This window comes from Saccostrea cucullata, unplaced genomic scaffold (genome assembly GCF_032062105.1).
Source record: "Saccostrea cucullata isolate Sc308-1 unplaced genomic scaffold, CSIRO_AGI_Scuc_v1 ctg1213, whole genome shotgun sequence".
In the NCBI taxonomy this organism is placed as follows: Eukaryota; Metazoa; Mollusca; class Bivalvia; order Ostreida; family Ostreidae; genus Saccostrea; species Saccostrea cuccullata.
The window spans coordinates 170,508-184,863 of NW_026923916.1; the positions used below are offsets into that span (position 1 = coordinate 170,508).

At 34.4% G+C, this 14,356-nt stretch overlaps 1 protein-coding gene across 1 annotated transcript; it reads left to right on the forward strand.

The window, feature by feature from the left end:
- Window positions 1-733: 733 nt before the first annotated feature.
- On the forward strand, window positions 734-14,131 carry LOC134265254 (neuropeptide SIFamide receptor-like). Its single transcript, XM_062747499.1, has 2 exons — window positions 734-827; window positions 13,204-14,131. The coding sequence occupies exons 1-2, from the start codon at window positions 745-747 to the stop codon at window positions 14,003-14,005; spliced, it is 885 nt and encodes a 294-aa protein (XP_062603483.1). The 5' UTR covers window positions 734-744; the 3' UTR covers window positions 14,006-14,131.
- The last annotated feature ends 225 nt before the right edge of the window (window positions 14,132-14,356 follow it).

Here is a 14,356-nt window from a genome sequence, read left to right on the forward strand (position 1 = left end):
TAGACTGACAAGATTTTATGACCCTTGTCCTTCATGTAAACAATACTAAATTTTTTAACAAAACGTAATTTTTGTCAACTTTGAAGTGACCTTGAGAGTAGATAATGCATGTAGTGACCTTCATTTGTGTCAACATGACATGAGTTCTTAAAATGCATTAACTGACAAGATTTTATCCTGTCCAGTCAACCTTGAAGTGACGTTGAGAACAGGCCTTTCGCCTTGAATAACGTAGCAACATCTTCGTGTGTATTTTTGGTGATAATCTGCTCAGAGGTTTTAAGGAAGATTTTTTTTAAACCAGTAAATTGGTTTAATGTCCTAATTATCTCCTCTCTTGTAAGTTTTAGAAATTCTTTCAAGAAAAGTCTTATAGTCATATCACAAACACCACATATCCAAGATTTAGATAAGAAAATTATATACTGGTGTAATAAAATGGTACATGTACAGGTATGTCTTCAAGTTGTTGTTCAGGTTGGGGGTCGGTCAAAACTTTAAAATGGCAAACAGCGCTTGTTCCCGACTAGTACATTTTAAAGTTGATTATCATACTTATTTAAACCATCCTTTTCATTTTTTTTCACTTATACTTGAGTCAATTTTAAAGCATACCAAGATCTCTTTTTTTTTTTATACCACAAAGGTTAGTATTGAAGGCAAAAGGGTTATAAAAGAATCTACACATGTAATGAAAACATTCTGTCAATCAGTTCTCTAATTACAGGCTGGCGGTTGGGTGCGATGATGTGTAAAGCGACGCCTTTTATTCAACAAGTATCTGTTTGTGCATCAGTGAATACGTTGGCTCTCATTGCTGTAGACAGGTTTGTTATGCTGTTAGTAAATGAAAGTAAAGATGAAATAATTTATATGCATTCTAGTGGTTTCTTACAAATAACACGCATAAACATTTGGAAGTTGCAAACGAAAAATTACAGATAAAATTTCTTTTGTGTTGATTAATAACATTTACCCACTGATAACTCAAGTACACGAACTTGGTTTTAACTTTTTTGGGTTGCTGATGATAAATTTCAAGACACCATTTAACACTTGTTATGTTGAAAATGTCTTGCATATGTGACCTTTGAATATCCGGAAATTCGTGTTAAACGTCGTGATCATCTAATACAATGCCTCGGAAAAGTTTTATCATCACTTTAAAAAACTCATTCTTCCAATAACGATTGGTTTCCCGAAATTAATGTTCCATCTCTCCTTTTCATAACATTTTTATGGTAATAATGTAATTCTTTTTGTCCATTAAAGGAACCGTATGAAGGTTCTGTACCTGTCAGGCGAATAATTTGGTATGTAGTGATCTGTTTACATGGAATGATGTGAAATGTTTGGTAAATGTAGCCAATCCTAAAATGCATTTACAATATTAATTCGGATAAAATGAGGGGCACTTATCCTAAAATAAAAGTTCGATTAAGTGAAGGAATAATGTAATGATTAACGAGTGAATATGTTTGATTAAACACTCTTCCTATGCATTTTTGAAACTTTAGTCCTTGCAATGATATGCTAATTGCTATGTGGGTGTTTAAAAGATTTTTGTAATGGAGTAATGGGACAGTTACTTTAGTCCGAAATTCTTAAGTATTACAGTTTTTTTTAAAGGTTTTCATATATTACGTGACAGGAAAACGTCAGAAGTGGCGCCTTTACGAAAATTGGAAATTTCGCCGTTTCCAACGTTAGTACCAAAACTTAATCCGAGAATACTGCCTCTAGTTGAAGGCGTCGAATCGCCACGTTTCGTAATGGCGCCAGTCCAGACGTTCTCCTGGTACGTAATATCAAAACCTTAACAAAGCCTGGAAAGCGTCACATATTTCAGACTACAGCAACTTGACCAGGAAACCAACACACGCAGACGAATTAATGGAGAACTGAAAATAGTTACAGTATTCTACAAATTTCGATCACAAGGTGTTTAATATGCATGATGAATGAATTATCTCGTGGGGGAAAATAAACATATACATTCATATAGAAAATGTAATTCAAAAGTCAATTCAAGAAACCTTCACAAGAACAAGTCGAAAAACTGTCCAGTGACTAAAACATTAAGAGAGAGTTATGTATCCATAAAAGAACATATATCGTGCTGGCACAATGAGGGTCCTTCACAGCTCAATGGCCCTTAGTACCGAGTAAAGGTCAAAATTTGAAACCTTTCATCGATATATGGTGATATAAAAGTGAAACATTCTCGAATGGGACGTAAAGCAAAATACAATCAATCAATTTTCAGTCTGCGTGGATGTTCGTCTGATGAAATTTAAAAATGAGAAATTTGCTAACCCCTTACTTAAAACCAGTGAGTGTTTGTGAAGAATATGTAGTTACGTAGGTCAAGGTTTCTCTCTTCTTAATCTAATCCAAATCTGACTAGTACTTCCATTAAGATCTCTGAAAGGTAAAGAACTCGGATGACATGCCAATTTGTGTAGTAAAGGTCAACAAAATCATTTTTATGCCCCTGAATCGAAAAATCCCGGGGGTATATTGTTTTTGTCCTGTTTGTTTGTCTGTCTGTCTCTGTTGTCAACTTTAACCTAGCCCATAACTTTTGAGTGGGTGGGGCTATGGCTTTCATACTTCACAGGTGTATTCCTTGCGTCAAGACCTTTCCATGGGTACCACCTAATTTGACCTCTTGACATTGGACATATTTTTACAAAAAAATACCACACTTTAACCTTGGCCATAACTTTTGAACAGTTCAAGCTAGGGTTTTCATCCTTCACATTTGTATTCATTGTGACAAGACCTTTCAGCTAGTATAAATATTTTTTACCTTGACCTAAGAGTTTGGCGAACTTTTTAAAAACTTTAACCTTGGTCATAACTTTTAAACATTTAGAAATAGGGCTTTCATATTTAACTGGTGTATTTCTTGTAAGAAGACCTTCCTTTGGGTACAAACACATTTGACCTTGACCTTTGGAGTTTGACATGCAATACTTGATATTGCAATTACTTAACTCAGCGGAACTCTTTCACGATGGAGGTAAGAAATGTCTGTTGGATGGGGACTAATGTGCTACTGAATACAATGCAAGATCGATCATCGTAGAATTTATGAGGACAGATAAGTAAAAAATCCTGGTGAAATACCTTGCTAAACAATCGCTGAACCAGCCTAATTAATTTTTGAGAGGAGCTAATCCTAAATTGTTAATTTTTAACGATATTTTTTAATAAGCGGGCTCTTCTCATGAAATTTTCATTGAAAATCGTCACATTTTAAAGCTGATAAAATAATCTAAACTTTCCTTATTTAACAATCTACTATTTGGAGTTCAATTCTTGACAATACATTGTACTTTCGGCATAAAATTGTTCAAATCATTCAACTGTCACTATTGTAAACAATGCCATGTGCCCCAGTAATCTCCCGAGATTTGAGCTTTCTCGACTGCAAAAGAGCAGTAGTAAGTTAGATAACTGCGAGGTACTCGCGGTATTACGTATTGAAAGAATTCAACCCTTGCTATAAGCTGCCACATGAGGGCATCAGTGTAAACTGTGTTTCACAAACACATTTTGTTAAATTTTGGTTTTTTTCCCCGCTTTCACCTGCCTGCAGATCTGAAGGTCTCTGACCAGTCTAAAAAAATGCATGACCACAGAGCTACAATGCCACCTATAGAAAATTGTATATTAAGTGTGCATAAACAGTTCACCGATTCTCGATATCTTTTCACTTTATCTTGGAAAAAATATGTAACTGTTTGTAGCATATCCTTTCCTATTTCCGCAACAAAACTGCGTGTAAAATGATTGATTGATTTTATGTTGTTAAACGCCCCTCTCGAAAAATTTTCACTCATATAGAGACGCCATCACTTGCCGATGGAGAGCTGCAAATTTTGTCCTATACTTATGTACTACAACACTAAAATTAACTTTTTCACAAAATTATCGGGGGTTGAGGGGGGGGGGGGGCGTCAATTTTTCACAAATATATAAGATGCATAGCATCTTGCTTGGTAAGGTGGCATAACATGGATACCTAATTTGGGGTAGTTAAGTTTGTGATATAATCTATCCTATCATTTCAGAAAATTTGCTAAAACTAACATTTTACATAAAAAAAATTCTACCCCACTGTCTATATATAAATTAACAAGGTTGCCAACTTCGTCTGCAAACCGAGAGGCACTGCCGAGGAATATTGGTTGATTACCGGCCGCCAGGAGGCGGTCGGTTATTTGATATGAAAGTTTGAAGTTGTCGTGAGTTAAAAAAATATTTGACATTCATATAATAGAATATTAAAAAAAACAGAGTGTTTAAATGTTTAACAAAATATGCACAATAATCATAAAATTAAAATTTTGTAAATATGGGGTACACTTCAACAGTTGATGTATTTTTCTCTCCGAGGTACTAATTTTTTAAACTGATTTATTTTCTCACACAAGATCGCAGTTAGCGTTTTTCGCGACGCTCAGAATCAGAATCAGAAAATTTTATTTCGAGTCGGATTTTTATAAAACAGAAACATAAGCTCTGTAGAGCTTTTGACCGACATTATATTAGTACTACACTATCTACACATATAAAACAGTTAGAATTACATTGTCATGCATCACAACAAGCAATATTTACACATATACACACAAAACGACACAGAAAGCACATATATATCATGCATATAAATAAGACAACACAGAAAATAAATATAAATGAGTGTCCAAGTAGCACTTATGCTCTAAAAATATAGTCTATGAATTATATAGAGCTGCGCTCGCTAATATATTTTAAAATGCCGTGTATATATATACATTTCCGAAAGAAAATTTCCAAATGATTAAATGACAATTAATTATCAGACAGAATATTACGAGATTTTGCTCCAACAAACAAGGATAAAGTGTGTTTTACAGTATGCCAAGCCTTTTCACGCCACATCTCACACCAAAGAGAAATGTAGTGGCGGATCTAGAGGGAGTTGGGGGGGGGGGGGGGTTACATCCTTTGAGAACGAGCGAAGAGCCCCACATATTTCTTGCGTTTTTATTAAAGTAAAACTATATATCTCTATGGTTAAGATAACTTTAAAGGAGATGGGTGAACTTAATTAGCGTGCAGAAAGCCCACTAGCTTCATATAAAAATCATATTCAAATTGTGAATTTAGTATTTAGAGTAAAGTTTTCATCATTGATTTTTATGAAAATTTCAAATCATGAAAAACAAACAGCTTTTAGGAAATTTTTTCGTTAAAATTTATTCTTTTATTTAAAAAAAAATAATGTGGTATCCATCGGGTTTGAACAATGGAAATAAAAATCCCGCAATTCATTCTCTATTGAGACTAGCACGCTAACCACTACGCTACACAAGTCCTGATGAAGTGTGGCATTTAAATCATGTTTGTGATATGACCATTGATATACTTCAAGTATTTCTCGAAAAGATACGAAAGTTATGTCATAAAATTATATTTTAAAGGTATAGTGGATCTTTGCTCTATAATTTTGGAAACCTAAATATGTATGTTTGTATAAAAACTTTGAGGATTAACGTTCAAAAAAATGGAGCGAAGACCCACTCGTATCGAAAAATAGTGTTATAGTGTGAAAAAATGACTCGTTTTCTTCACTTTTGTGTGTGTATGATATTTCATAGGCAAATAACTTCAATCTTCACGAGCTTTGTGGAAGTTGTAGAGATTTTACATGAAGTATTATATAAATGGTGCCTGTTTTGGAGGGTAACAGTTGTAATTGACACCCCTCGGAAAACCATTGTCAACCGACGCGTCAGCGGAGGTTGACAATGGTTTTCCGAGGGGTGTCAATTTCAACTGTTACCCTCCAAAACAGGCACCATTTATGTTATTATACTAAATGTCTTCTTAAATTAAGTCGGCAAAAAAAAAAGTCGTCGATCATCTTTATGTTCACGTTTAGAAAGCTTTCAAACTCCTCGCTACTTCCAAAAAGATTTACTGACCTTTTTATTGTTTGTTTGATACTCTAAGAGTCTTTTATCATATAAAGTTTCGTTATTTCTGCACTCGCAAGCATGTTTTCTGTCGTTTGTTGTTTTCAAGTAAGCTACATCGGACGTAAGCTTTTATTGACGTCAAGTTTATTCCAGTTCTTCCAAACGCGCAACTGACGTTTTGAGAATTCTACGGTGAACCGTACGCGCATAATATCCACGCATATGGCATTACCGTTGTGTTACCCGTTGTCACATGCGTTGCTAAGGCTGAGGGTAATAGAACGGATTGTTAACTGCGTCTAAACCAATCAGATTTTAGTATTTAACATGAAAGTATAATAAACTTTAATGTTAAATGAAATATTCAGGAAAATTTTTATACAATTGAGATTTAATTTTTCACCTTCATGTTTGTCGCGCTATGGGCTTATCTCTCGTCATGTTCACCCATCTCCTTTAGTTTTAATCTTCAAATGTAAAAAAAAAAATACTTTAAAAACATCAAACTTCCGACAGAGTTAGTTTATACCAAACTATGCACGGAGACGCAGAGGACTATGAGTAGTTTGCTTATACATGTAGTAATGTACATGTATTATGTATGGAAGAAAATCCTGTTATGTCGCAGGCAAATGTTCAATGTCACAGGGATATATTTATTAACATATAAATATAAGATATTTTAATTATAACAGATCAAGCATTCCAGTTTCTACTTGCTTCATTGAAAGGACCAATTGGTTTGCGGCCGATTTTTTATGCTTGCGTCAATATATATGTTTCTTGTTTGTCTCATAAATCTAAACAAAGCCCTAAAATCAACAACTCATATCGTAAATGAAATACTCTTTTCATTACCCACCATCTCTTATAAAGGTTAAGGCACTTCAACAGTTGTTATGGCGAGTTTTCCACAGATGTTAGCGTTTTTAACCTGATCAAAGCTTATTGAACGGAAGTGACGAGGAGACGACTTTTTACCGAAATACACAGTTCTGCAGAAAGTCTGAATCAGTTTTGAACATCGTCTCAAGCCACGGTCCGTAGTCCGCATATATAGCTCTCTCCAGATGGGAGAGGAGTGTACATTTTGGCCGTGGTTTGCGACGATGTGTTTTGAAATATGATTGATACACACTTTAAAAGAGTATTTCAAATGTATTGGAAGCATATAGTTCTAAACCGCTGAGGTAAATGAAATGTTTCCAATTATTTTTCAAATACCTGATTTGCATGATTCGTTTTGAGAGTTATGCCCTTTTCAAAATACAATTTATTAAAATACCTTCTTTTCTTTAAATATTTCATGTACAATCTAGAAAACGTTTGAAACATTCTTGATGAAGAATTCGTACAAAAAAAAAAAAAACAAAAAACAAGAATGTATTAACTTTTGTTGATATCTTTCAGGTATATTTGGTTATATAGGGAAAATGGGTAATAAGTCCTCACCTCATTACTTAAGTTCCATAAGCTTTGATGGAGTTGGCAACCTTGTTGAGTTTTATATATCGAATTCAATGTAGGGTAGATTTATAAAACGTTTGTTTTGGGTAATTTTTCGAATTGTTGGTATAGTTTTTATCACAAATATGACACTGAAAAATAATTTATAAGAAAAAAGTCGAAAAGGCCCAAGGGGCTATATCAAAGGGGGCAAACATGCAAGCAGCTTACAATGAAGATCCACCGATTGAAACCACCACTGAACTCTCCTCTTTCCTGTTATAAGGTTAGCATGACTTTTGGAGACAGGCTTATGGTCTAGCTCCTAGCTGCCTGTAGGCAATTACGCAACTGCGTACACATCATTTTCAAAAAAAAAAAAAGAAAAAGAAGGACTTTATCGGAGAAAAAGAATTTACCATCCATCACTATGCGTCTTCAAATTTTGTTCAGCATGTCTGTACAATCAAATTGAGGAAGAAAATATTGACAACTGCTAATCCGTGTAATCCTGAAGAAAAGTGATCTAAATGGAACATTATTCTAAGGAAAAAGTTACTGCAAGGGTCCTTGACGACCATACAAGATTTTCAATTTCCGTTTAAGTAATGAATAAAATGTCGTTCAACAAAAAATTTAAAAGATGATCTTTAAATTACGCTGAACAAAGTAAATAATAATATAGATAATGTATGAATATCTCCTTTTACTGATGGTACCAATTTGTAGAATTATTATCTGAGTATTCTCACCTTGTGTAAACTAAAAAACCGTTCGATTTCGGTACACCCGATTGCACACTCGAAACTCGTCGACATGTAGTACTCATTTCGTGGTCTTAGATATTTTGCGTTTATTCGTTGTTTTCCTGTGCATTTTTTGTTTGTAAATAATGTATTGACCTGTATTTTTCATGACATTTTTGTCCTGTTTTGGAAAAAATACATAAAATTTGATAATTTCATCGCGACCAAGTGGCACGGCAGTGTAAGATGTACGTCTACACTCGTCGGATCTCTACAGCGAAATACATTGAACTGATAAGCGATCTGCTCTTTATAGAGGGGTTAGGGGTTGTAGGGAGAGCGTTGAAGAACGGGAAATATGGCTGACTATGCATTTTTACGAGTACTGTTCAGCTTTAAACGTGTAATCCGAGGTCCCGTAGATGCTGGCACGAAAAATATCCCTCACTGCTCAATGGCCCTGAGTGCCTAATATAGGTTGAACTTTGCAGCTGTCCACCAGTAAGTGGTGACGTGACCATATGAGTAAAAAAGGGGGACAAACAAAAGCATCCCCCTCCTACAGAAAAAAAAATAAAAGGGACGAACCTTATCTGTAGTATGGAGCTTTATTTTGATATAACCTAAAATATACCATAAAAAGAGTTGCACCTCCGTCAATACAACACTTCTTTAAATAGCAAGCCACTGCATTTGGTGAGTCAGATACATTCTAAAAGTTTATAATCATTCAGTGATGTAAATGTGTTTCCAGTTTTTACAAGATTACCTGAAAGGCCTGAGAAGATGCGATTGATTTCATGGCGACCTATTAATAGCGAAAAAAGATTTTATTTAAATTTACAATAATTACTATTTCAGTTAATCTTAGTAAAAGTTACGGACAGTAGAGGAGTCAGTACTCCAGTGCAGGCGTTTCTTTGCGTGTTTGCAAAATTTAGTAAATTTAACGTATTTTGGTTTCTCATTGTTCGGAGGATTGGTAAAGATGACTGTATGTAGTTTTAGTCCCATTCAAGATTTCGTTTACTCATATTTAAAATACCGATAGAAGGCTTTAGAAGTAGTTCTATACTTCAGGGCAATTGAGCAGTGAAGTTTTTTTAAAATTATGTCAACGTCTACCGAGACACTGGATTTTCATTTTTGAGGTACTATCCAAATGATTCGTGGCTTTCACTTTTAATGTCAGACGATCAGCAAAGGTACCGTTAGAGTATGGTTAACGAGAATCGAACCCTGGCCTCCCGTTCAGGAAGCGAACGCCTTTATACTAGACTAACGTGACAGGTGTTTGTTGCTGGTGTGTGCTTGTCATTGACTACCAGTTTGAAATGTCTGTTTTATCAACGCGGTTTATTAATTTTAAATATTTTTAACTAGAGCACAATATATCTTAAAGCAATATGAGCTGCAACTTTGATGTCAGAATTGTTTGTTGTAAAATTGTAAATAACTATTTCAATGAGAGAAAAAATAACGTTAATAAACGTCTGTCGTTCATATTTGCGATGGAAGAAGTGTTAATAAGCTTCGTTTGAATAAAAATTACATTTTTGTCGTCCTGTACAATAATGATTTCTTATGTAAATCTGTATATTGGATTGTAAATAGAAGTCTTTCTTCTGCTTTATTTTAGTCAAATTGATCATAAAGGTTTAAGTTAAATACAAATTTATCATTTTAACACATTTTAAGAGCAGAATAAAATTTTTAAAAATGCAGCTCATATTGCTTTAAAGCATATTAACAACAATAAATATTAAATAAGGTAAGCTTTATTTTCTTGCAATTTTAAAATCAAGGGAACATTCGTATTAAAATGCCCCCTCCATTCATGAATTATTTATGCTGTTTAACAAAAAAAAAAAAACCCCTTTATACACACCTTCGTAATATTGATTCGCAGAGCACTGTAGAAATTAAACTATTCTTTCTGAGCCATTCGAAGGCAATTCAGAATAACAGATATGCGACTGCTAATAAGCCAAAGGATACAAAGACTTTTTCATCTCAACAGTCAAAGGGATTGGATAGCAATCGCTTTATTTTTCTTACAATACTCTGCAAGTGATAAAAACACCCTTACAGGGGAAACCCTGCAAGTTTTCTTTTTTCTTAATTAGTCAACGTCGTTAGATGAATTTTAGATGATACGATTACTTGAATCACATTTCCGACATTAAATAGCTATAACATGATGAAGAACCGGGGGAAAAAAAACTCGATTTCTCAAATATACATGTATTCACGTCAACAATTCCCTTTCATCAATGTTATTCTCGTAGTCAAAGATTGATATTGGAGATGGAAGACTTTTTTTGCAATTCAGCGAATGAATGAAATGAAATTATACATTTTTTTTCTTTATTTGAGAAGAATAAGAACATTACTGATTTAAAAAAAACATCCATATTTAAGTTCAACTGGTCGATGGTTAAGGAAACTCGTTCAATGGTAAATTATGTTCTCTATACATAAATTCTCCTCTTTAATGTATTGAAATGCTAAAGAACATTTTTTTCCCTGAAGCAATCTTATTCTCCCCTACAGGACACTACAAATCTTTCTTTTATTATCAAAATATATTCAGGCGGTGGAAATCGGATTTATATACGAAGTTACACTACAATAATTTGATTTGAAGCTCATATTGGTTGGACTTCAATTGTCAAACCGGCGTTCGCCGAACGCCTCTATTGACCTTTGGTAATCCAGCTTGTTACATATGGGGCCAATTTTATTTGTCAAAGTATACGTACGGCGTAGACCGAATTGGGCCGGTCATAGAACTGACGGGAAAGGATTAAGTGGCAAATAAAATAAACCGGCGAAAAAAATATTATGCTTTATAATTATCAGTTAACTATGTTCTATCCTTTTTTACATTATGGCTTAGTGAAAAGGGGTTAAATAATTCGAAATTCAATTAAAAAAAAAATCATGGACTTCATGAAAATTTTATATTTTTAGAATTTACATTAGATTTTAAATTAATGATATGTTTAAGATATGCAAATATTTAAAGAACATGTCGAATTGTTAAAAAGTATCTGCATTTCCACAGTTGTTCTATCTTCCTGTAATGTAATCCTATGACTGGTTAATTCCTCGCCTGTCATTTCAGACCAACGAGATAAGCTTACGCCGGCGAACCTTTCAAAGTCAAATAAAGTAACAAGTCGGGTAACCAAAGGTCAAGCGGCGTATTCGGCGAACACCAGTTTGACAAATCCCCATATTACCGAGTAATGTTCGCCGGCGTGTGCCGATCTCCTCGGTTAGAAATGACTGTAGTCCGAAATCTCTGACGTTTCCAGGCTTTTTTTTTTTTTTACGATTTTAATATTTGACATGCCCGAAATACGTCAGAAGCGGCGCCATTATAAAAACTTTCGACAGGAGTTGATTTTTATACTTGCGGATCTAACTGAATGCCGAAATTAGAATTTATCAAAAGCATGTTTCTAGTACGCACGAATATCGATCCACATTTCGATACAGGAGTTGCAAGATTTTAAAATGCATGAAATGAAAACAAATCTCGATAGTCTGATAAAATGTTTTCATCGGATTTGTATAATGTACAAAAAATGAACCATAAGAGCGATGTTGGTTAGCAGCCACGTAGCATCGTTCTTGAAAATGGGGGGGGGGGGGGGGGCAGTCAGAGAAATTTTTTTTACTTACTTGAAAAAGTTGACAAGCCAAAAAAACAAAAACAAAAAAAAAAACAAACAAACAAACAAAAGGACATTGCCTAAAACTCGAAAATCCTATTTGGGGGGGGGGGGGTTTCGATGCTTTTTTCGATGCTAATTTCTTTCAGTATCAATTTTTTCCTATTCACCTATTCATTTCCCTTATATCAATTTCCCGTAGTATAAAGGGGGGGAGGGGCTTTCATTAAACATTTCCTAAATGTTGGAAAAAAAAAGTGGGGGGCTCCACCTGTTGCTACGTGCCTGGGTTACTGTAAATTCCTTATTTTTCGCGAGTACTTTCTATCGCGAACTGGCTCTTAAACGTCAAATCGCGAGAATTATAATTCGCGAATGGACGGTTGATCAACAGATTTTACATAGATTTCAGCACTATAAAAATAAAAGCGTGTAATATTTTTTCGCGAGTGATGCTTCTCGCGAAATTACGCGGAAATTAATTCCTCGCGTATAATTAGGAATCTACAGTAGTACTAAAAATACTAACTTTCGCCAACTCGTGAGTTTGACATTTAAATCGGTTTGCAAGTATCTTACATGTAAATTAACCCTAGAATCCGCCTCCGGCTGGAAGCCGCGAATTCCCAGTTTTTCTAATGGCACAATTTCTGACGTTTTCCTGGCATGTAAAATATCAAAATAGTTAACCCCGGAGAACGTTAGAAATTTCGAAGAAATCCGGCGGGGAAGTAAAAAAAAATGTTGAAAAGCAAACTCTTTCTACCAATTCTACATTTTCTTTAATTGTTCGCATTTCTTAAACACATTTAAAATCCGTAGTTATAAATATAAAATTTTTCATAAGGTTTATGATTTGTCTTTCAAATGGAATTTCAATTTATTCAACCTTATTTAAATAGGACGTAACATAAGCGATAGCACTTAAATGATTATTATATAGTATGTTTTTTTGTGTTTTCGCCTGTTTCGTCTTTAGTTAGCCGTTTTAGGCCGGTCCTAAGTCCGAAATATCTGACATTTTCCAAGCTTTTTAACGATTTAGATATTTAACGTACCAGGAAACGTCAGAACCGTCTTTATTACTTAATTTTAAAACTGGGAATTCGCCGCCTCATTCCGCGGCATTCTCGGGTTGATTTTAGAAACTTGCAAACCGAATTAAAGATGAGACTTGCAAAAAAGAATTCGAAATTTTTATATTCATACTAGAGGCCAATTGGAGGGAAAAAGAAAAGAAAACTTTTTTTCTAAAACCAAGTTTACATGTACTTAACTCTTTAAAATTCTCGCCGTATGTCACTTTATTTGAGAAATTATATATATTTTTATACATATTTCATTGTATATTCTATTTAGGTACATGGCAATTTGCAACACATGGTTGTCGAAAATTTCCAAAACTGCGGCCCGAGTTGCTATCGGTTGTATCTGGATTGTTGCCATATCTTTATCACTTCCGGTCGTCATATTTTACGAGGCTTATGAATCGGATACAGGGTCTCAGATAATACCCATGTGTCATCAACTATGGCCAAACTTCGACATCCAAAGGTCTTATTTTGTTGTTGGACTGTTCTTGTTGTGTTATGCATTGCCATTGATTCTTATCATGGTATGTTACACTTCCATAACGATCCGTGTTTGGCGCCGGCATGCCCCTGGTGTCTCCAATACTTGCTATAGTGGTGTTATTCACAAATCCAAGATCAAAGTCATCAAGATGTTTGGAATAGTAATAAGTATCTTTGCTCTCTCATGGTTGCCGTTATATGTGATATATTTCAAATTGTACTTCTATCCACCAAGCCCACAAAGTAGTGAATTTAATCTGTTATTTGAAATCATTATACCCGTCAGTCAGTGGCTTGGATTATGTAACAGTGGAGTTAATCCTATAATTTATTGCTTCTACAGCAAAAAATATCGTCATGGTTTTAAGTGCTTAATAACATGTAAACCCTACTTCTATCCATCTCGGTACTTCTCTTATCAGTCGGGAAAAATACCTACCGCGGACTCAACGAGTTCCAGAAGCATAGAAAGAAACATTCAACACGAAAGAGTTTATTCACAAGGAAAAATTATGCTTGTCCCGTACACAGATGGGAATATGTCTGTTTGTTTTCGGAAAGAAGAAACAAGTCAAACAAATTTGTAATGATGCCTTGGACATTGAGTTAAATTATGTAAATATGACATTTTTTAATTTAGCATTTTTTCCATACCAAGTGAATGTCCAGTACAGTCTTGTATTTCATTTAAGCTGTGCAGTTTTAATCAGTACCTCGACTTATTGCAAAAGTAAAGAGTATTATTTGTTAACAGTCTCTTTTGTTAAAATAAAACAGAAAAAAAACTTCATCCAAATCATTGAAACATCTACATCATAGAAACTGATTTTACCCATTCCTTTGAAGAGCACGCAAATTGAATAATAATAACATTGGGGATTTTTTTTTCGAGGGTTGGGGACTTGTACTTTCATCGCCGGTTGTCTGCTCAATATCAC